The following is a 23,939-nucleotide window of genomic DNA, read 5'->3' on the forward strand; positions in this document are numbered from 1 at the left end:
CAGCTGTTTCTGCATTGGTTTTGGAAGGTGTGCCTTGAAATACACACAGCTTCTGCCTTGAGCTGTCTGCAGTCCTTTATGAAGTGGAAGTAAACGGTTGCCCTTTTAAAGGATATAAGGTGATTAATGCCAACTTCTGATGTGCTCAAGTATTTTCAGAACATGGAGGTCAGACCCACAGCTTATTTGACTTTAGAAATACCAACATTGGCAAAGATTTTTAGCCTGTGTTACTTCAGTTGGTAAAGTTACATAGACTGGGGAGAAGCACATACAGGATATAGTGTTAACTGGTGTAATGGAGCAGTTTGTGGTATATCTGTCTTCCACAAGTCAAGTCATATAGTTCTTCATGTGAAATACAAAAGTTGAGGTCTAGCCAGAAAGGGAAGTGTTACTGTCTTATGTTTCTGTAACATGCTCAGCTTTGCAGATCTAATTCCATCTGGGTCATTAGTACTGGTTTGTCCAGGAAAAAAAAGGAGAAGGTCCTTCCTTCTCCAAACTTGTACCCTGTGAAGACACTTAACGCTTCTTCAGAGGGTGGTGAGTGGCTGCCATCCCAGCTTGATATGATCCATACCTTCACTCTACACAGGGTTCAAATGACTACACAAATGGCAAAGCACTGAAAAGTCAGATACAAATACCTTCACCATTTTACTATTAATACTTTTTTTTGTTTCAGTGTTTTACCTATTCTAGCAGTGAGAGGAGTGTACAAACAAAATATGTGATATTTGGCAAGGGAAGACTTTTCTACTGTGTTGAAAAAACACATTAGAAAGATAGTGGAGACAATTCAGCTGAACAAGTTCAGACATCCCTAGGCCTAAGTACAAGTAGTATCTGTTCATTTAAAGGCAATTTATTTACCATTAAATGAAATAACAGATGCTCAGGAGTATCAGTTCAGAGCAATACAAGGGGACAGTGTAAATAGATGTCAAATAACGTAGGACTTCCCCTTAATCTCATAGTCCTCCTTCTTGATTCCTGCTCTGGCTTCCAGCCTACCATTAGCAGACAAGCTACTGTGACTTTCCCTGACTGGTCTTGTAATAACACCAGTCCCTGTTTTCCCTCTGAGCTCTGAATTTGTGAGCAGACAGGAGTATCCTTTGTTGCTGTCACCATCTCCAAGAGAGTTTAGGGACTAACAGGTCTGGAATAGAGTCCCTTCTGCCCATCAATCCTTCACGTAGTGCAGAGTAAGACTTAATGGTTATTCTCTGGTTTTTTTGTGGCAGGTGTATTTCAGTGTAGCAACCTATGAAAACAGATTGCCAGTGTTCATGGCCACTAATCATACCTCCGAATGGGCCCCATAGCATTGTTTTTATAAAGTTTAAGTTCAATGTGAAGTGACAAAAAAGTGCCCAGTAAACCATGTAGCAAAGATGTGCCGTAGAAGAGCTGCAGTGTAAAATCAACCTGAGATCAGGAACCTACGTTCTTTAAAGCCTCCAGCCTGCCTGCCATCAGGGCTATAACCCTTCTCTAGGTTATAACAAGTCAGACAACTCAAGGGTTTATTGGAGTTGAATTGCCAGTGGCTGAGCTTGGAATTATTTAGCACAGGTGTTTCTATAACAATGATATATTGGGAAAATTCAGTGTTCAACAACCATCGTATTTCCAGCTGTGCTATGGTTAGTGCTAGTACAGTGAACCTAATATAAAACATGTGAGAATATTTGCTAGCTCAGGAACTTGTTAAAGGTATTTTCTTACAATATCTGAGCTGCTATGTTTATCTAGGTGTGTTTCTTTGGTCTTGCATTTTCATAAAGGGTACGATATTGTTTTTATAAAGCTGTCATTAAACCTGGAATCTGCTTCTCTGCAACCAAGTACATTAGTAGCCCTGCTAGCCAGTGTGCAGCATGAAAGCAGGTGAAAATAAGATTATGAGGAATCCAATGACAGTCCATTATCCTTAGTACATTCGTCTTGAGCAGCACCTGTGCATCTGTTACATGTATAGACATGTTTTTACTAGAGGTGCTAGAAATCTTGAAACAAGTGTTGCAAACTCCTATGTGTAAAAGAACATAAAAGGATCAAAGTTAACAAGAAGCTAGGGGACTGTAAAACAAGGGTAGTGAAGTGCATTCATCAACAGCAAAGTTTGTGAGTTTTAAAAAAGAGGTTTTATGTGTACACATGCACACGTGCATTTTTAGGGGTTTGAAAGACTTGTGCATGAGTAAATGGCTGGAGATTGTATGAGGCTGTTTGTACAACACATGCAATTAAAAATACAGTCAGAGACATTCACATGACGTGCTTCAGTTCCAAGTTATGCAAAGTTGTTTCATTAATAACTTTGTGCTGCAACAGTCATCTGTTCTAATATTCTGAAAGATAGTCTCTGTTGTCTGTCACTGTAAATTGCCAACAGCACCTTCAAACAGTGACTGTTCTGTGGGTACAAGATAAATGCCATTGTGCATCCATGCTCAGTTGTTGTATGCATCTGGCCAGAAAAAAATACATTTAGAGACTATCATGGTCTATTACTTATAATTTTCCTGACAGAGAAAGAGACTGTCTTTTATCTATGCACTGCATAGGTTGTAGGAGAAGCAGCAAGGGCACCTACATCTGGTTTGAGAGAGAAATCCAATGTAAAACAGACATTTTGATTTGAGGAAGGGCTTCTTCTCTGATTTGAGAAAACAGCTTTTCATTTGTTGTGACTGAGCTGATGCTTATAGGCAGTCATTCTGCCCATGTGCTTGTGGTATTTATAGACGTGGCTTGACAGCTCAATTAGAGCCTTTTTTTGGGACAATGGGTAGAGCAAGCAGAGATCTAGAATACAAGTCAGTTTTTCTTGGTAGCCAGAGACTGAGTTAACATTTGCTACATTTGCTAGGAGCTGGCATTAGCAATTTCAATCCAGCTTAGAATGACTTGAGAATTAGGTGCAACTTTATTTTACACCCATTGGCTGGTTAGTAAGATTAAACATAATCATGTAAAAACTAAGCCTTACTCTTTCAAAAATAGCCTCACAATTGAAAACTTCTTTTACAGAGTGTTTTGTCATATATCTTTGCAATTTTGATTTTCACCGAACTCTGAAAGCCCCATCTCTATCTTACTATGCTCCAGTTTACTGAACACGCAGATGTTTATCAAATGGGCCATCAGTAGCTGTAGAAATGTGGTAGTATATCCAAGTTAAAATTCTTGCTTTGATTACTACAAATCCATGGAGCCCTTGGGTCCAAAGCTTCCACTGAAGCACAGCTATTTGCAAATAGATTTTTATAGCACATTAGTGCTGGTGGAGAGTCCAAAGAAAATAGTCTTTTTCAATATTAGAAGCAGCTGTGACTTTCTTGTGCTGATGACTCATTCTTTTTTTTTTTTATAGGGTGGGAGAACTAGGCAAAAGACACACAGAGTCTTATTCAATACGTTGTTTGTTTTGCAAAGGGTATCCTAGCCACAAGCCAACTTGATCATACCAATACGCAACTCATGTTTATTTAAAACTTTTTTCTTTTAACAGTTCCAATTATAAAAACAGAACCCACAGATGACTATGAGCCTGCTCAAACCTGTGGACCAATGAACCAAGGCTTAAGCCATCTTTCTAAACCATACTACAGCCAACAGATCATGATGCCTCCTGATCCTGGTTCCTGCCTCATGACTGGCTTTGCCTCCTGTCAGCAGAGAAACGCTGTGATGTCACCGTCTCCCAATGCAAGCCCCAAGCTGCATGACCTTTCATCCTCTCCTTACAAGTGCATCCCCAACCCAGGCCACAGCCACCTCGGACTTCAGCAGCCCACTGGAGGTGTTCCCATCATACAGGAAGTGCCAAGGTCTATAGTTGTGCACCCAAGCTCCCCCGAGCAATCATCTCACATCATGCTGCAGCCGCAGGTGAGTCAACATCTGAGCAGTAGCTGTTCCCTTGGTTATCAACAAACACTCTGTCCCAACAGTCCCTCTTCTCCAGTTCCATCTGTTACCCAAGAGCCAACCTATTTGCAGTCCTGCAGTCCAACTCATTCATCCATAATGGGTCAACAGCAGCAGCAACTGCCGAAGGTTCACAGAAATGAGTCTCCAACAACCCAACCACTGTCATTGCCAGAGTTGCATGAGGAAAGTAATCATAATTTGGCCCCTATTCCTGTAACGATCAAGCGAGAACCTGAGGAATTGGACCAGATGTACCTGGATGATGGTAAGTCTTCCACAGCATAGGTTTGCGTTCAACCATGTTGCTATATCAGTGAGTTCCCTTAACCCCCTCCTCCTTTTGAATCTTGTTGGAAAAAAGTTGAATTAACAGCTTGGTGGAGTGGTGCAGACTTTTGCTTGGATTGTCTCTATATGGGAAAGGGTTGTTTAATTTCATTTGCTATAATGAAACCTTAGTATCTAAGCGTTAAATGCTGTTAGTTACTGTGGAGCTAGATGCATGACCGATAGCTATATTGCAATAATCTTAACCGTATGGCCTGGGCTTGAGCCCATGCCAGTGACCTGCAGAACTGCAGGGTAAACATATTTAACATTGTCCCATCCATAATGCAGTGAAACATCAGATGTGCAAATAGGTTCACTGGAACTAAATTATAAACTGCTCTGTCGTAGTTGAGAAGGTTCAGATTGAAATGGAGGCACGTCTTTCAGCGTAACTTTTCAGTCTGGTGTCATCTGATGTGAAGAGTAGTTTTTCATTTACCTTTTGTAAGTCATCCAAAGATTTATTAGTCAAATGCAATAAAAGCAATAATCTGGAACTTGATTATTTGACCTCACTGTACTGTCATTTAGCACTTGCTGCTAAGTTTCCCAGTAGTGTTCTGGACCCTCACCTTCCTGCAGTGAGTTCCCTTCCAATAGCCACATAACTTTATATAACATACCATGATATTTGAAGAATAAATGCTTTTGAAATGGCTGCATTGAAACTATTTGGTGCCAAGGAACATCTGAATGTGATTGTTTTTCAGGGAAAATTTAAAGACAATTCATTACACTGTTTTTTTAAGAAAAGAACGTTTAGTCATTCTATTTTAAACAGTGTGGTACTCACTGAATTAGGATTACTAATTAATGTTTTCGAGATTGAGTAGGTTTTTATGCTTTACAACTCTAGGAAAATTATTTTTCTTAACAGAAGTTGTTATTGGTTACATGGTAGACAGGTCTAAGGAATATTTCCTAATTAGGAGTTCAGTTCACTAAGGGTTTTGCACAGCACATCTTTTGTGACAAGGTTTTCTTTGTATAGCGTGCATTTTTACCAGGTAACTATGCTAAAAGGAGCAAGATTTCAGCAAACAAAAGAAGTGTACACAAATCAAAACAAAAAGCCATGCCCAGATTTTGGTTTTGAGAGAAACCAGAAGTTATCTATGGAAGGAAGAGAATACAGATAAAATCTAAACCTAGTCTATAGCGTCCTTCTAGAAAAGCACAAGAAATGGGCAGTCTTTCTGTGTTACATCTCCAAAATCCGTCAGCCACTTCTCTGACAGCAGCATGAAAGCTGCTTTTGGCTAGTCTTTGCTGGAGAGATGGGACTGTGGCTCAGGAAAGAAGGATGAAGCTCCTCAGTCATGTCTACTTCAGGTTTCTCCTGGAGGAACAGAGGAACTTTGCTACCATGCGGTCTGAAAGCGAGATGATTGTTTTTCAGCAATGCTCATCCTCTCTGACAAAGCATAAATGGTTCAGTCTTCACCCCATCTGTCTTCTATCCTCTCTTCTGGACACACATGCACACCAGTCCTCTGACGGATAATCTGACAGAAAAAATTAACTTATGTAGTTCCAAAACATTAAACACCACCAGTTCCTGCTAAGGGTCGTAATCAGGGATTATAACCAGAGGAAGCCCCTTTTCTATGTCTAAACTGAAATTAAGGTTTGCCTCAGGGGTCACCCTGATGGAGTGTAACCCATGTGAACTGCCCTTTCTCACCTATGCCTTGTCTCACTGCCTGAAGAAAAGGTCATCCATTCTGTGTTTTGTGTTAACAAAATGAAGCCCTTGTAGAAATCAGGATCTTGAACATGTTCTTGCTACTTCCTTTGAGTCATATCAATTGATTATGGAACAGCATAGCAGGTTAATCAAAAATTAACCTGCCAAATACAGCAAAACACACATAGGTTTCCACTAGGTCAGCTCACGGAACCACATCCCCTGGGTCCAGCCCACAAGCCTGGTGCTGTGGGTCAGGGAGTGCAGCGCGACAGCTCTGGTTGGCAGCAGCCCATCCATAGGCCAGAGTAAATGAGACTTGGAGAGACATCTGATGTCATTTTTATCCTCCCCAGCAACTATCTAATCGCCTCATCCTGTCTTAGTAAAAAATCCCGTTCTTGTGCTCACCTTGCAGGATCTCACAGGGCAGTCTGGCCACCATGATGACTGCCTGGAAACCATTAGTAATTGCTCCTGGTGTTTCTGTAGGTGCTGTACAGTGAGCTCTGTGCTGAAAAGGCAAAGCATTCCATGCATGCAATGCCTTTGTGCCTGGTACCATTTCTTTCAGCTCTCCAGGTCTTAAGTCTGGAATAAGTGAGAATGGGTTTTGCAGAGTGCGTCATACCAAATAAGAGCAATTCCTTTTTCTTGTGCTCATTTTTCTTTTTTTTAATGGGAGTTTTTAAGTCATTGCCATTGTTTCTTGTTAGTATCATATCTATCTTAGTGTGTTCCTGGTTGGAGGAGTGGGTGGGTTATCTGTGCTTTGTGACCATATTCTGAAAACCATATCAACTCACACTTGTGAGTAAGGACAGTTACTCTTTTTTTTCTGAAGATTGCTCCTCTACCTCTTTATAACTTGTCGTCTCACTGTTTCAGTTCATACCCCTTCCTACAGCATGATTTAAACTTATTTACAGTATTTTTTCAATCTTTGCATCTGTGAACAATATGAAAGCTAGAGAGAGGTGACGTGTACATGCCTGTTTTCCTTGCCTGCTACTCTAAGTATACCAACTCTTTCTCTCCTGCATAAAGTAATGAAATATTTTAATGAGATAAAAAATTAAATTCTCAAAGCACCACTCCATTTAAAAAGTGTATCTTCACGGTGTCTTGTAGCTATTTAATACCTCAAGTTTTACCTGAAAGTAGTTATGAAGTGTAAGGTATAGACATCTAACATACTTATGCTTATGGGACTACCAGACAAATAAAATATCTAACTGGCTATGGCAGATTATATTTGCTAAAATTTTAGTTGCTTGTTTACCACTTCAGAGAAGTTTGATTTATGTATCTAATATACACATAGCAATCTTGGACCACGTATAAACAGAAATTTTTTTGGTTTCAGCTTGTGGGATCAAAGCGATATTCATTCCTTTTGGTCTGGAATATCTCCAAATATAGAGCATCTATACTGCAGAGTATAGATGGAAAAAAACAGTCAGTAAGTTTGCATAAATACATATCCTGTATATGACATTTTTCTCCTTCAGTAATGGTGGGCAGCTGAAGTGATAACAAAGGGAGCACCCAAAGATACTTCCATTTTGGCAAATAAGTTTTGGTCTTGGCAATCTTGTTTTAGAGCAAAAACTACAGTAGCCACCTGTCTCCTCATTAAATGTGCTGTCCATTTTCAGTACGTGAATATACGATTCAACATGTAGAACATATTTGAAACTCACACCATAAAGTGATACATGATATATTATGGCTATGCTCTTGATATTGAAAGGTATCTGGCTTGTATACCAGCGCTCATTTCAAGTAATTCTGAGTTCAGCCTCCTGAGAAAGATTATGCCTGACTCCCTTTGCTGCATTCACAGCAAGATTTGATTAAAAGTGGTTGAAATGTGACATTTTTGCCTGGTTTTACTCCTCTGTGGGGCCCCATGGTCCTTTGCAGCAGAAGAGGTGATGTCTCCTGTTCTCCCTGCCAGAAGCTCTTGCAGTAATCTGCAAGGGCTAGCGCTGGCTCCATGTGCCTCTGCCACCCCTGCCTTACGCACTGAAGGTTACCTGACATTCCACTTTCAGATCTAACCTGGGAGCAGTGCACAGGGCAAGGGTGGTAGAGCTCATGGAAAATCCTTAGGCAGGCAAGCTTGAGGGATGTCTTCAGCACAAGTCCATGCAGATAATTGCTTTTAAGAGAAAATGTTTTATGTGGACATCGATGAGTGTAATGTGCTGTTTGAGACGTGAAGTGGAGTTAGGATTGACTGAAGAGATGACTAGTTTTGGAGAGCTACAAGCTGGTGAAAATTCTTCCTGTTCCCTTGAACCCATTGTTCTCTCAAGGGGATTTGAAAATTTACCTAATTTATATCTCACGTTTGAACATGCTCCCCTCTCTAGCCCTCTAACTAGGTCTTGGGTCGAAAGCTGTGCTAGTGCTCTTGAACATATCCTGCTTATTTTCTGCTGACCAGGGCAGGTCAGATAGTTTTTCCAAATTTTAAGTGTTTTTCTTAGTTGTAGAAGAGACTGCAAGCCAGAGGCAGTGGTGTATAATTTCACACAGCTTTCAGGATGTTCAGGCTGATGGTAACTGGTCAGACTCACAACAGGAGATGCTAGAGGTGACTTAAAATCACCTTCTTTATCCCCATTTCCCTTTCCTGTACCTAGTGTAGCCTGGGTGGAACACATAGCTGAGCTCCAAATATTTTATTTCACTGGGATGGAGAGAGTTCAATTAGGCATGCTAATGCCAAGAAACATTTTTCCAGGTTGTAACTGGCACTCCCACAAGCTATTACATTTTTTACCTGCAGCAGAATGACATTCAGTTGTGAAATTATTTCCTGCCATTAGAAACATCAAAGAAAGTTTTCATTACAGATGAAAATGAAGCTATTTTGAAAAAGCAGGGGGGAAGCACATGGGGACTAACAGGAAAAAAATGTATGACTTAGTTTCTCAGCAGATTTCAAGATGGATTGTACGCGCAGTGATTGCATTTGTTATAGTAATGCACAGAACTTTTTGAAAGTGGTTTTTAGTTGAAAGCAAAGCAGCATCCTGGAGGATTCTTTAATAAAGGTGTGCTTGAATACTGAAGATGGTCTTGGCTTCATTGAGCTTTGCCTGGGTTCTAATCTCAGCTTTTGAGATGCACTCCCAGCTACACTGGAATCAGCAGCACGGTCCCATTGCAGGCAGTGGGGCCAAGGTTCCACCCGGCATTGAAAAAAATGTTTTCCAGAATGCCCCGAGTCCTGTGTACATGCCAGAACTGGAATTACAATAGCTTAAAGACAAATCTCTTGTCTGAAGTTCTGTGTATTAATTCAGCGTCGTCTCTCCACACAGACACTTTTATAAAGGCCTCTGTCCTGATCTTGACTTGATTGGATCTATAAATCTTTGTGTAGTACAATGAAAATACATAGGCTGTAAGTGAAAGTATCTGATATTTAGATATGTGGCTAACAGAAAGTATCAGAGCCGTATCATCATCTTTTCTAAAACAAGGAGGCTTTTGTTCTTGTGATTGTCTTTGCACAGCTGTGAGTTTTATAGCACCATACCAATGAATGCTCTCATTGCTACTTTTATTTTACTCTGAAAAGGTAAATTGGGAGCATTAAGCCTGCAGTAAGTATGTAAAAGTGGCAAAACCACAGGTAAAGTGTTACTGAAAGCTGCAATCCTGCCAACCATTTCATTTTAAACATGGCTCTTTTAAAAATAACTTTTGCAGTAAAAGCTGTAACTCCTGGATGTAATATGAGCTATTGCTAATGTCATTCCCATGAATTGCTTACAGTGTTGAACTGTTAGATGTCTGACAAGTCCATATATCTCCTATACCGTATATACGAAAGTTTTTTTGCCTCTAAACCATATGTTCTTCTTTTCACTCCTCTATATTCTTCAAGTGCACGTGGTTTGGTGATATAGTTTATTTGAACAGGAACCGTAGCAGACAGAATTATTCTTTTGCTGAAATGTATCCTTTTTCATACATCTCAGCTTCATGATTAAAGCGGTTGTATCTGGAGGCATTAAGTTTAGTCTGCTGCTGCCACAATTATGCCTTTGAAAATTCCTGAGTGCACTCAGTGATTTCCAGTAGTCCAGATGTCATTAGAACAACATGCAGGTAGTCTGCGAAGTCCAGTAACACTGTCTACACTTTGGTCTGGCTTGGGCAAGCTTTTCTCTCCCTCCCTCTTGGCCAAGTTTTGCAGCTCTGGGAGAAAACAAATAACTTTCCTCATGGAAAGTTTTACTTAATCTGGCATGGTGCCTAAGCCTAGACCCTCCTAGTCTCTAATGGTGATTCAAAGCATACATGCTACTGTGATAAAACATGCTGAGTCGTTAACATTTGGGGCTTGGGTTGTATGGGATGAGTAAGGGAAGACTGAATAATGTGCTCATGTCAGACCTTTGGTGGACTTGCACATCTGAGTTTCAGTAGTATCCTGTTGCATGAAACTGCACACCTGCCAGATCAGGTTTTGCTGTTCCTAGCGGGTTTGCTGAATTGGGTCTCACTGGAAGCACACCAGAAGAAAGCTTTCAGAAGAGCGACTGACCAGACTAAGTGTCACTTATGTTTTTCTCCAGTCCCAGGCGTGCAGTTGCCCACAGAGCAGACCTGGCTACCTTTTAGCAGCAGTATGCTGTGAAATCTGACATCAGATTTCCAGGGAGGTCCTTGAGTCTCAGGCTTTCAAGGAAGGGTCTGGTCCATTCAGAGAAGTTCTGAGTGCCTCCCCCTTCATTCAGTGATGGCAGACACTGGTGGAAGAGAAAAGAGGCTGGCCAAGCAATGGGAAAGCTGCAAAAATCAGCAGACAGTGCTTTGCAGTGTTTTGATACTCAAGAATACTTGTAGTGTTGAAAACCTAGCATTTGCATCATCTGCATACACACCTTCATGTTAAACATTTTAAGTCATTAAGTTTTCAGCTGAAGCTGTGTTGCACTCCCTCTTTTCAGCTAAGAGCTAGCTTCACACTGAAGCCCTGCTAGTGTCTCTGCCATCAGCTGGGGAAGAAGTCGCTTCTCCCTCCCATGCCTGATTCATTCTCCTATTTCCACAGTAATGGTTGTTGGCATTGCTGTTTCAAATGGTAAAGGTTTTGTGGGTTATTTTCTCTTAAGTTTTCTTTGGCAACTGGAGGAGAAGAAGTTGCTGTATCTGAGCCTTGGTAACATTTACATCTGCTTTTAAGCCTGGAGGAGTGCCAAGGAAAATACGTGGCTTGCAGAAGCACAAGCTTCATGAGAAAGCTTTGTTCTGATGCGATTCATTTTAGGAATATGTTGTTTGTTTGAAACGTTTCTGCTGAGCTGTGCAGTGTTAGCTGGTCAGGTGTGGCTGCATGGCTTATGTACAGCCTCTGTGTTCTCGTGTCCTGAACCCGCCTGACAAAACACTTGTGGGGAAGTTGTTATAGAAAACCCCTCTCCCCCAAGGAGCAGAGGATCTCACAGGCTCCTGCTGTGCCTCAGCAGAGCTGGGCTGAAGCAAGGTGCTGGCTAAGCCCAGCAAACACATACGTGTCAGAGGAAGCACTCTCATGAGTAAACTCTCTAACTTCACGTACGGCACTCTTGGCTGAGTGCTGGCAAGCTGTAGTGTTGCTAGATCGCAGAGCAGCGAAGGGACTGCCTCTGCTCCCATTTAAGTCAATAACACCATTCCCTTTGGATTTCTTGGGAACAGGACCAGGCGTATGGCTGGTAGTTAAAACACATAATAGCTACATTCAGTGAAATCTGGTTGCTGATAGGCAGAGAGGGAGTCTTTTCTACCAGAGTTCTGCATGGCATAGTTAATTGGTTCATCTGCATCTCCTGGACAACAGGGGGCTCGGTCATGGGCCTGATAGCAGCTTGACAATCACTGTTGAGTGTGGGTTGCTTGATAACCTGGCTCCTGGTCCTTCCTCCTCTCTGAGGAACTAATGCTGATTACAGCCAAAGGGGGCACCCAGGTTTTCCACACTAGGCTTATCTCCAGGCTAGGAGGAAGCTTGTGAAAAAAAGCAGACAATCAAAATGTGCCTCTCCTCCTTCTCTGGGGAAGCCTGCAAAGTCTGGACATTGAAAATACCTAGAAGCAGTTGGTGAGTAAGAAATACAGTAGGAAAACCATGGCACTGTTCCTTGTTGGCCAGCCTGAATGGATTTGTCTGCAAACCAGGGAGGTGGATCAGACATCTGCCTACTTTACAAGGCTTCGCTTTGTTGTTAGGTCTTCTACAGTTTGCACATTTTGAAGCCTACTGCAAAAACAAGTATCAAAATGTATCAGAAAGTGAAGTGAGATAGTGCTGCAAGTGTGTCGAAATTCCCAAAATGTATTGTCCCTGAGTACATGAATTGCAATATGAACACTCAAACGGTCTTGAAAAGCAATACCACAGGCTATCAAAGTCCATAATTAGTGGATTAAATTCTTTGGTCCCTACGTAGTTATTGCTCATGTTATCCAAGCATCTTGTATGCACAGGAACATTCCTCACTTGCTTTGCCTTAGCAAAACTGAAACATGATTTTTCTACTTAATTTTGGCCCTTCTGCAGCCATATGCGAGCGCAAAAGACAAGATTTGACTTTTCATGTCTGTGCTGTCCGGATTGCTCTTAATGTTAGATTTCTGTGTGAGCTAGAGCTGAAGATTTATTCTGTTTCATAACTCTTATGATACCTTTGGGGTTGCAGAATGGATATTGCCGTACATCTTAAGAATCAATTTTGTTACCCTAGGAGCAGCAGTCCGTTCTCTTTCTAGTGCTTTAGGGAAAATATGTGTTTCATTGTCACCTCATAAGCAAAATCTTCTGCAAATTCATTAAAAAAGAAGAAAAAATGCTGTTTTGGATCACAGGAGATGCCTCCAAATATGTAAAACTGAAGAATATTTATTTTAACTTTTATTTCTATCCTGTATATGCAAATCCATATAAAGTATGTATGTGCACGTGTGTGCATACATAGAGACATATATTTAATGAGCTATAAGACTTAGTATACTAATTATTTTGCTTCTTTGAAGTTATGGTGGGCGGGAGTGAAGTAAGTCTTTTTCTACACATGACTGACTTCTTTGAAAATGTTGCAGGTGCCTGTTGAATAAAACCTTTTAGAAACATGAGGTCAGGTGGAAAAGCCCATCCTGTGGACCTTCTGTTGTATAGTTAGTTTCTGTACTGAAATGTCTGTTGCAGCTCTGAAATCTGGCTCCACACTGCTGCAAGCCTCTGAGCTGAAGTTGTCACTGCTACTGAATGTTTCTCAGGCATCTGAGCTTTTGCTATCCAGTTATTCTTTTGCAAGACCAAAGCAACTGCTAAAGGTGATGTCTTTGCTCTTAGTTGACTTTTTTCCCCCCCATGATAGCTCTGTTCCACTGTGCTCCAGGCTGCTCTTGGACTTAGCTATTCACTTGAAGGCTTTCATCTCAGAGTATCTGCATAAACCATTAATAACTTCCCCAGTCTCTGAGTCGGTACTACTGGGAGGTTCAAATATGCTTCTCAATCTAAGATGACTGTGTGTGAATTTTCATATAGAAAAAGGTTAGCAGAGAAACTTTTCCTGACCTTTTTCAGTCACACACACTCCTGTTTGTTTTCTTTCTTGAGAGAAATTTCCCCAACTCATTGTTAACCATTGCATGAGATGATACAGAGCTGTCCCCTGGGCCCTAGCAGTCAAAGGCTAGAGCTTCCTGAAGTTGCTAGAACTGATGCAATGAAATTCTGATTTTGTAGAAAAAAATAATGAGTCTAGGCTCTGGCTAGATGTACCTCACCCAGACACTGCACGAGTTCTCTTTGAAAAGAAAGGGCCTCCAGCAATGGAGATGGCTGCTTTATTTCAGTCTCTGAGTTTCTGGTAACTTTGAAAGAGTTTGTGAGATTGTCACTTTTTTTTGTCCACATAAAGAATATGAGGGTGAGAAAAGACCTCATTGCAAAAGAAAAAGAAGCAAAACTGATTCCAGGGCAAAAAGTGCCATCAACTGCAGGGAGACTATGCTTTTTGCATAAGTGGACAAACACAGCGATAATGGCTACTTTGGAGAACTTCCCAGGAATTGTTGCACTATTTCCAGAAACTCAGGCTGGATCTTTACAGGCCAGACAGCACCACTACAGTCGTTTTAAACCATAAACTCAAAGCTGGACATACTGTGTCAGATTACCTCTTGGTAGGGACCTGCAAACCTCCATTTTTGCCAGACGAACTCCTGGTTTCTGCCCTGTTCGGCTTATAGCCAGAATAGTAGTGATAAAAGTGACCATCTCCTTTGCAGACAGTGGTAAACCAAGGTCCTAAAGTGGAACCATTAGCGCTGAAGTCAAAGAAAGGTTTGCTAGAAGAATCTACTAATGAGAAACCATCTTCTTGCATTGTTCTAGTTGCTAGTTTACAGGTGCAGATGTAGCTACAGCTATCAGCTGTGTTGGTGCATGCTTGCTGTCAGAGTCAGATCTGTGTGACAGGACTCCAAGACCCCCAGCTGAAGCAGAGGCTCTGCATGGGGCTGCGCCACGATAAGGATTTGTCACAGTTGGGGGATTTGGGTCCTTTGTGACAAGTGCAGGCAAGTGCATGTGTGTGTATACATTTATTCTAATTGGAGAACATACTAAAAAAATAGAAGCTTTCTCATGATGCTGTAGCACAGTTAGCAAGCACTTCAAATTTTCCGATGTAGATTGTGTCTGTGAAACTACCTGGTGTAATTAGAGTGCAACAAGGCTTGAGAAAAAGAGAAATGAGAGGAAAGTTAAATATAACATCCTCATAAAAAAAAAAAATGAACAAAGATGAATTTTGGAAGAAGAGGGGAAAGGGTGAGTGTGGGTGTGAGAGAGAGGAGTTTCTCTAAAACTGAAGTGGTACAAATGAGTAGTAAGAGCCCAGGATTTGACTGCCATGGAAAAGTGTGTCTAAAGGATGCCTCACTTTGCCCCAAAATAATTTAAATATAGAGAAGAATGAGGGGAGAGCATGAAATGAGCAATGTGCTCATCAAACATATATATCTGAGGAGAGAGTATATCTGAGGAGAGAGTTTGTCTGAGCAGTAAGCTTAAGTCAGAGGAGCTCATCAGTTTGTCTGTATTGATCTACAGTGAGATGGTTGCACGGCATGGAGGTAGGAGGTTTTGGTGGCCCAGCTCCACTGAGGCAGGACCCACAAATAACCCTAGAATTTATTTCCATGCTTATTGCAAAGTTTTCTAAGGAGCAAGGAAAGGGCTTCAGTGCTGCCACTGGGTGGAGAGAACTTCTGTAGGGAGCCCCAAAAAACCCTGAGAAATATGGGAAAAAAGAAGGGGGTGGGAGGTGCTCCTTGAGTAAATAGCCAAGTCTACCCAAGTGGGGTAGACTTTATTTTTATGAAGAATATTTCGGATTCACGCACTCAGCGGAGAGTATGAAAAGTGAGCAGATTTTTGGTAGGGATGCCATATTTACTTCCAAGGAATCTACAAATGGATGGACCATTTCTTTGGTTGTTAAGCAAATAGTCAGAAAAGAAATCTGCTTTTTGAAGCAAACTGGGTTGGTTTTTTTCAGTCAGAAAGTGGCAGGAGACAGGACTGCCTGTCTGGTCATGTGAGTTGTGACCCTAAAAAAGTTTGGTCAGCCACCTAGAGATCATCCAGCCATATACCTGATGTTTCAGTGGCTATATTTATGGTTTCTCTGATGATGAAATCTAGATTTCTGCAACAGTCAACGTAATTTCTCTGCTGTCAGTTAAGACCTTATTTCAGGGAGGAGCTGGCAGGTGTTTATGATACCAAGTGAGGCTATATCATGCTTTCTGTTGTTCATGGTCCCTTGAGCAATTGGGGCCACTGCCTCCCTTGTGACAAATGTCAATGTTCAGTAAGTTGTCTGAAGACAGAGTTAAATTTCATATGAAAAACTTTCCTTGAGGAGAAGCACCACTGCAGTGGGAAAACCTCACACTTTGGCACACTAAAATGGTTGCAAGAATTCTTCTTTAAGATGTCTAAGTAAGAATATTTCTCTTAACATAGAAGATTTCTAAATTTTACATTGCTGGTGCAAAATGAAAATCTTAGAGTGGGAGAACTTACCTTTAGGTATTCTTGGTAGAGACAACTAGATTAAGTCAGCATAGATCCATCTAGATATAGTGCAGCTGCACTGAATTCTACCTGTTTGGACTGTGAACACGTTTATTTAAGAATAAATGTACTAGCTGCAGGGGTGATTCTTCTAGCCCCATCCTTACTTGAGATTACACCGTTTTTATGTACAAGCAGACGTTTCTGAGGATCTTTTCCTTTACAGACTTCTATTTATATTATATATCCGTATCTCACATGCCAATGGAAATTAGGAAAGGAAATTAATTTGTGTGAATAGACTTCATAAATTTCATGATTTACCAGTAATGAAATCCTGGTTTGCAGAATGAGAAATAATAGGGCTTTTCCAAAATATCTTAATCCTTGGCTATGATTAGTGACATAAAATGAACCATTCTTTCCTATGTGTCTAAAGTCCAAGTTGTGCTCCTTGTAGCTATGTGATGTTCTTTCCAGTCTCATGTCAGTAAATAATTGCAGTGCTGCTCTTTAGTCTGTCTCTGACCTTCGTTATGCCTGCCTTTCCTGAACAAAATCTGAGAATCAAAAAAGATTGATCTTCTTCTGTGATCTGATCTAGTCTAGTGTGAAAGTTCATTAATCCTACTCACAAATTCCTTAACCAGTTTACTGTAAATGTACTACTCTATGAGAACATGTAATACAGAACAGCCATAACAGTGCTTAAAACAGGATTAGGCAATACCTCATATTTTTAACTCCTCTATTTTTGCAGAAATACAAATTCACTTTCTTTATATTGTCAATAAAACTATGTAACCAGTTCAGGTTTTATGAGTTTAGGCTAGAATATTGTCCAGTCTGTCTAAACATGGCCAATTTGTATAATTCTGGTTGTTATTACCTGAACATGGAACAAAGATGTTTTGTATTTTAAGAAGCCTCTTTAGGGGATGGGACAAACCAAGTAGCTTAACATCATCTTGCTTTAAGAATTAAAAGTTGGCAACTGAGCTGTGTAATCAAGCAAGTGAAGGATTTTTAGGCCTAGAGAAATGTTTTAGAATAAGGAAAAGAAAAAACACATGCTACTAAAACTCTGTATATGGTTTTCCACTATTCCCTAGAAAGTGGGTAGGGCTTTAGGATCAAACTGTACCCGCACGCATATGCATTAAAGCCAAGAGACTGAAGTAAAAGACTGAAGAAATGTGGCTGTCCTCTTTGAGTGGTAGAAATCAGAAGTCTGCTGACATCAAAGAAGTTGTCTATTCTTCAAAATTCAGGCAAAACAAGAGACCAGATCTACTTGCCTTTTTTTGCATATAAACGTTAAAACACTTCAAATAATTTTTAGGGAATAATAGGCAAAATAGGGTGTTTACAATGCAGTGATTGATTCTTTCCTGCCATGCTATGAGGCCTTGTCTGTTTGTAGGCTACCTTTACATATCTGCCTGTGTTTAATTAAAACTTGATGCAAAGCCCATTAAAGCAAATATGTATTCTTTCATTGTCTTTTATGCTCTTTGGATCAGGCTCCAACTTAGAATCATGAGAACCTATTACTTAGTGCTCTTAAAGAAAGTCCTATGTTAAAAAAAAAAATAATGTGTGAAAATCTGTAATACTGGATGAAAATTTAAGGGCCCAAAAGTTGATTCAGACACAAGTTATAGTTCCCAAAGTAACTATAAAAGATTACTTTAATACGTAAAGGTTAATAGCACATACAATAATCCGAAATACTGTCTGTATTGTACATGTAGTGTGACTGACTTAGAGGGTTTTAAGAACCCTCACTTTGGTTGTGCTTATATTTAAAGTAATGTTTGTGTTGGTTACAAGGCCTAGGCAGAGGGACCTCAAAGAGTCCTACATTCTTGCACGTTGAATAGTAGGTAGGTGTATTTTGGTTGAATGCACTGTGCCTTTTTCTGTCCCCTTTATGCCAGCAGGAAGGAGAAATTTCTCTCCTGGAGTGGTTGTAATACCAGTATGTAAAGTCCTCTTGAGTTGCCTTAGTCTTTTGTGTGGTCTGTAATGAGACAATGGCAGCACTGCACCATGCATTTTCCTTGGAAAATGGGATAATTCCAACAGTTTCCCGTTTTCTGTGATGTTTTTCTCTGAAGTGGAGGGCCTTCTTCATCTGTGCAAAGCTTTCTCTTGCAGTTCTCCATAGATAGCCATGACAAAGAGAAAGCATGAAAGCTTCTAGGGTAGAACATTCATCCTCACTTATCTGGCCCTCAGAGACATTAGCTAATCAAGGCACGATATTCCATACAATAGGACAAGTGCTGCGACACTACTTCTGTTATCCCAGTGAACATGGAGACTTATCATTCCCATGGCTATTTTACAGGATTTGTTTTCTTCTGACAACAACATCCACAGCCTTTGGTGCTATCAACGCCAACAATGAATCTGATGGTAGCTCTGTGTGTTATCAGCTCCCTAATAACTGCTATTTGGGGTTGGCTTTTTTTTTGTCTTTCCCACCCCATTTGTGAGAATTTGTCTCCTGGAGCTCCTGTCTATCAGGCCCCTGCAGCTGCTGTTGTTTTAGATATGGCAGGATGTAGGTACCGGAAAACAGTGAGAGCTTACTGTGCTCGGAAAAATCTAGAAATTCCTCTGATTTACCCCAGGCTCTGGCTCCAGTCAAAGCGAGTTGCAAAAAAAAAAAAAAAAAAAAAAAAAGGACAAGGGAGGAAGGGGGTGTTGGCGTGGGGAAAGGCCCCAGCTGACAGCTGTGTCTGGGCTGCGTGTGTCGAGAAGAGTTTTAGCCATCCCTTCTGCAAGGTACCGAGGAGAAGCCATGTGAACTGGGGAGCGCTTGACTGGGAGCGGAGTTCCACGCTGCCGTCCAGCACTCTCTTTTGCCAGCCGAGAAATGCCCCCTTCTTGCCTCTGCGGGTACATGCATTTCTAAAAGCCCATCCCTTTTTTATGCTCTCCCCTCTCGTGCCCAATGTGCACCTAAAGTAGATCAGCTTACTCAGTCATCCGTCGGGCTCCCATAAATGCTTTTAGCAGCATTTAGCAAAGAGCGCCAGCCAGAAGTACTGGTGGAAAGTCACTAGAGCAACACTTACATCACTACTACTATTATTCTCATTATTACTACCACTATTATTATTATCATTATTATAATTTTACAGGTCAGGTGGGATACTTCTTAATCTGCTAAGCAAAGACATTTTTAGCTACTTTGACCATCTTTTAAATCGTGCTGACTCTGGGAATGACTTCTAAAAGAGAAGAAAAAAAGAGGAAACAATAAAGAAAAACACCTCCAAACCTTTCAGTTCAACAAGCAGTTTTTAGAAAAAGACACCACCACTGCCATACACGAAGACACACGTAGAAATGGTACTACCTTTAGAACTGTTTTTAATAAAGAAATCTTCCTCTTTGACACAGCAGATAAAGAGGAAGATGTCCGCCCACAGACATCTCATACCATTAGCAATCTAGTTAACATCTGTGAATGTTTTAGGGAAAGAAATTACACTTTGAGACATTTCATTTTTAATTACAGGCTCCAGATGAGATTTGTTAGAGCAGGAAAATGTATCCCATAGCGACTGATGTCAATAGCAAGCAGTCCCTAAAGCCAGCCAGGATTGGGAAAGCCATGCTGTTTGCTGCTCTTGGCACTGCTCCCTGCTTTCACAATGTCAAACTTAGAACCGCCTTTATATGCACTTTCCATTTTTTTTCCACAGTAGCTGTTGCCAGCAAGCTGTAAACTACCGTATATCACTCAGATTTAAGAACCTAAACTTTAAAACAAATTAAACTCTTGTTGACATTGTAATAAAAATCAGAATCGAACTGAACTGCTCAGTAAAATTGCACTTCAATTATTTTATGGATTTAAGATTGTTTTCTAGGATTCCCAGACTCCCAATACAGCAAAGTTATTTCCTCTTGGCAGATGTCTGGAAAAAAAAAAATCATTGAATGGATAAAATTATGTGGCAGACACTGGGTTGAAGCCTAATGGGAGGAAATGGTGTCTCCCCAGCACCTGTAAATATTTGCTCTGTCTTGACCAGAAGAGCCTTTCGTCCGTACTTTGAAAAAAAATTTAAAGGTATTTATTTTGTGAGTTTTTAAGAAAACAGAGTTTTCATCTGTCAAAACCCAGTTCCTAACTAGGTGTTTATGTGGCTTTGAATGAGAACGGCAAATATGGGTCTGACCCATCTTTCAGAACTATGGCCGAACGCAGGTAAATGCACGCAGTACACAAGTGCCTCCAGTTGCTGGCCTTTGCTTATCTTTCATCTCCCTATTTAGTAGTTAATGCTGGGCATTGTTTCTATAATTCTCTTTTTTTTTTTTCCTATTCTGTGAAATGGAAACAGAGGTTTCCACCCGATTAATTGCCAGGTTTCCATTCTTTTTAATGTTTCCTTTCAAAACAGTTTGGAGTGAAAGTATTTCAGAAATGTGTGTAGATGGAAGCTACCAGAGATAATAATTTGTTTCATGTTACTGTGTTTTACAAAAGGTGTGGTGCACAAGAGAGGCTGTTGCATGCAGCAAACCGCAATCAGTTTGTGCAGCCTTTCACCAAAACCTTTGTTGCACTTTTTTTCTTTCATCACATCTGTGAAATGTCCTTTGCTGTCCCTAAGGCATCAACCTGGTAAGCGTTGCATTTCCAGGGTCTTCAGTGGGAGCTGACAATGCTTCCTAGGTTGCATTCATACCTTCATCACAACAACGTTTCTTAAGATCGAGGCAGATCTGCAGGGTTGCACATCTGCAGCCCACAGCTAGGTCTTGGGGTTTGCCTGTTCTGGCTGAACTCCCTGGAGAGTGGAGAGCCACCTATCCCTGAGTTGTATGAATGTTTAGTTGGGATTTTCCAAAGCTTCTTTGTTCGGCTCCATGCGTTCACCTCCTCATCTGAATTGGCTGACTTGACCTGAGTGAATCTCACGTAAGCAGTCAATTTTCTTTATTGGAGCATTTATAATTTTTTTAAAACTAGTCTTGAATTACTTTTAAATCTTTTCCACTCATTTTGTTGCCTGGAGCACCTCTGAAAAGTGCAGGCCAAATGCCTGCTGTAGTTTGGATGTGTTGCCAGATCACAGCCTGGGCCGTGGAAGCGCTCTGCCATTTCTCAGGTGTTGAGAAGCTTGGGATTTTGAGTCCAAGTACTCAAAAAGAAGCAGAAAAGAAGTCTGTCATGAGTGCTTGTTTTGAAAGAGTAATGCAAATGTTTTGAATAAAATTTCAGGTCCTTAAGTGTCCTTGAGAGGTGCGTGTTATAGGCTTGTGTTTCCCAAGTGCCTTTTTTCCTAGTTTTATAGTGCGGGCCACAGGTTTGCTGTGCCTTGTTCTTGGGGCAGAATAAATTTCTTCTCTAGTAGAGAATACTGAGCTTCAGCACAGTTCTTGTGTCAAGTATTGAGCTACAGTGGGTGAGGTTTCTTCTTTCCTGGGAACCCGACTGTGGTTCTTACTGAATTTCTGCAGCTGTATGTGGTGTTTTTTCTGTTGACATTGTTCTGTCGTTCCAGCCTAAGGAGACATTCTACAGCTTAACACAGCACGTGGGAAGGGGGGAAAGAGGAAAAGATATTTTGCTATGTTTACAGCTCTGTCACACTGGGACCAGCTATTCTGATTTGAGGGGCTTGCTATAGGTGGTTTTAGCATACAAGGAATACTGGAGTCCAGCAACTGTCTGAATGCAGTGGTTTTCTGTGCTGGGAGAGCACCCAATAACATCCAGCTGGCAGTTCCCCTACCCTGGCCCAACTTGCATTGTCTCCAGTGTGGTTCCACTAAATCAGCCTTTGGGTCAAACCTTCCCAGCCAGACTGGATAGGAGTTTTGTCATGAAGAGTTCTTTACCTGGTGTAGTTAGTGTGGTGCAAAACCAATGCAAGAGTATCACTAACCACTGCCAGTGCTCTTCTCCAGGGAGCTGCCACAGACAGCACATGCGTTCCTCTTTGAACTGCAGTGTTCTTCAGCAACAGATGCTGCCTTTGTTAGAAGTAAAATCCTGTGGCATTACGTACAGCTCACATTATGGTCGTGGTCATTTTGCCTGTATAATTTTTTTTTTGCAGACTCTTCGCAGCCACCAGTGCAGATTCCCAGAGCTAGCCCTGCTTTGGTGCCCACTGTTGGACATTAGCAGACGTGTTTCATTACCTAAGGATTTCCTCCAGCTGGCATGACTTTTCCCAGACTAGCCCCCAGCAGACTCCTAGGTTAAATTCTTTTCCCTTATCAAATACATTAAAAATTGTATTAAGCCCACCCTTCCTTTCTCTTCCATCAAACAGCATGTGGCCACTCACTGAGTCATACAGCCATAGTTTTATCTGCCTGAGCAAAAATCCTGTGAATTAGAGGTTTGCAAACAAACCTGAGCCTTCACCACAGCATAGGTAGGAATGTGGCCCGATAATGGTTGCCCTCCAAAGCATCACATAGGTACATCACATAGGTATTGTATATGCAGCGGCTTCATAGTGTTGTCCCTGCCTCACCACCGTTTTCACTAGATGATGTTATTAATAGCATTGATCTTCTCTGTTTAGCTGCACTTTGAGGTTTGCTGCTGAGAAGGGCTATAAAGGAAAGAGGTGCTGCTGATGGTGATCATAATGGGGCAATTAGGTCTATTTAAAAAAAAACAAAACCCCCTCCATGATCAGAAAAAGATAAGATAGATCCTATTTTAGCAGTATCTCCAAGTCATTTTTGGTGTTGAGACCTGATGTTACTCCTACTGAAGTCCATCAGAATTTGAGGCTAGTTGAGTTGAAGAATACCTGAGTGTTTTGGCCATTCTCTGCATTCAAAAGAAAATGGCACTCAGCAAATACTCCTGTGTGACCCAAGATGCTCCTTTCTTTCTTCCATTCATTGTTTCTTTGCATTATTTTATATGCCCAGCTGCACCTGATCTGGTTTTTTATGAACAGCAGTGCAATGTGGTTCATTTTGGAGGATTCTGGATGATCGCTATGGGCCACATTATTATTTCATAAAGTCAATTAAAGAGCATACATGCACATCCCATTGATTTGATTTAGAACTAACAAAAGCTTCAGTAATGTGCAATTACAAGATACTTAATGACCCCTTTATATTGAATGCAACTTCTGTGGCACCTAATATGCTTTGATGAATTGCTCATTATGTGCAATATCGGAGAAGCTTCTAAAATGATTAATAATTGTATAATTGGTACAGAAATTCAGTCTTATTTGGCTTTTTTTTTTTTTCAAACTCTGAAATCAGTAAGTCACAGAGATTCTGGATGCTCTCTTACTCCCATTTATGCCCCTGTACTCCCATAATTGGGTTTTTTTTTTTGTGAAGCTAATCTGTCACTTTTCCAAAATATGGAGAAACACCTTCTTGCATTATGTGGACAGGTCTGGCCTGATACATGGTTTCTGTTTAAAGTCCAATAGGCTGGTGCCAGCTGCCAGTAGAAACTGCCGGTGCTGGAATGGATCCGTGCACATGGCTTTGGCAGGGCAGGAGGTCCCTAAGTAGCAGCCTCCATTACTGGGCTGAGGGCTTTCCAGCACGAGCAAGACCCACTCCCTGTCTCCTGTTCTTTGCCTGTAAGCTTCTGGAGCTGCCAGCCCTTGGGGCCATCAGGTGGGCTTTAACCTTGCCCTTCTAGCTGTGAGCTGCTTTGAGAGCCTTGCGTCTCAAGTGTTGCCCAGCACTGCAGTTAACTCCCAGTTGTGAGGTACAGCAAACTTTGTGGGATTGGATCAGAAACTATTAGATTAAAAGGGATAAAGGAAGTTTCGCTTGTGTTACATTCAGGGTTTAATAAATACTGCCAGAGATGGCTGGAGGTTCAAAAACAGGCAAACAGAGAATTCCTTTAAT

General features: G+C 41.1%; 1 protein-coding gene across 6 annotated transcripts in view; it reads left to right on the top strand.

Annotated features, from left to right (window-relative positions):
• NFATC1 (nuclear factor of activated T cells 1) overlaps positions 1-23,939 on the top strand; it is a 115,414-nt gene that overhangs the window by 80,237 nt on the left and 11,238 nt on the right. For 3 of the 6 annotated variants that reach the window (XM_054059042.1, XM_054059043.1, XM_054059045.1), the window contains exon 9: positions 3,524-4,210. In XM_054059042.1, the coding sequence (XP_053915017.1) occupies positions 3,524-4,210 (687 nt within the window). Of the gene's footprint in view, positions 1-3,523; positions 4,211-23,939 lie in introns of those variants that run through there. The other 3 variants (XM_054059044.1, XM_054059046.1, XM_054059047.1) reach the window with 3 other exon arrangements.

This window comes from Cuculus canorus, chromosome 2 (assembly GCF_017976375.1).
Source record: "Cuculus canorus isolate bCucCan1 chromosome 2, bCucCan1.pri, whole genome shotgun sequence".
NCBI lineage: Eukaryota > Metazoa > Chordata > Aves > Cuculiformes > Cuculidae > Cuculus > Cuculus canorus.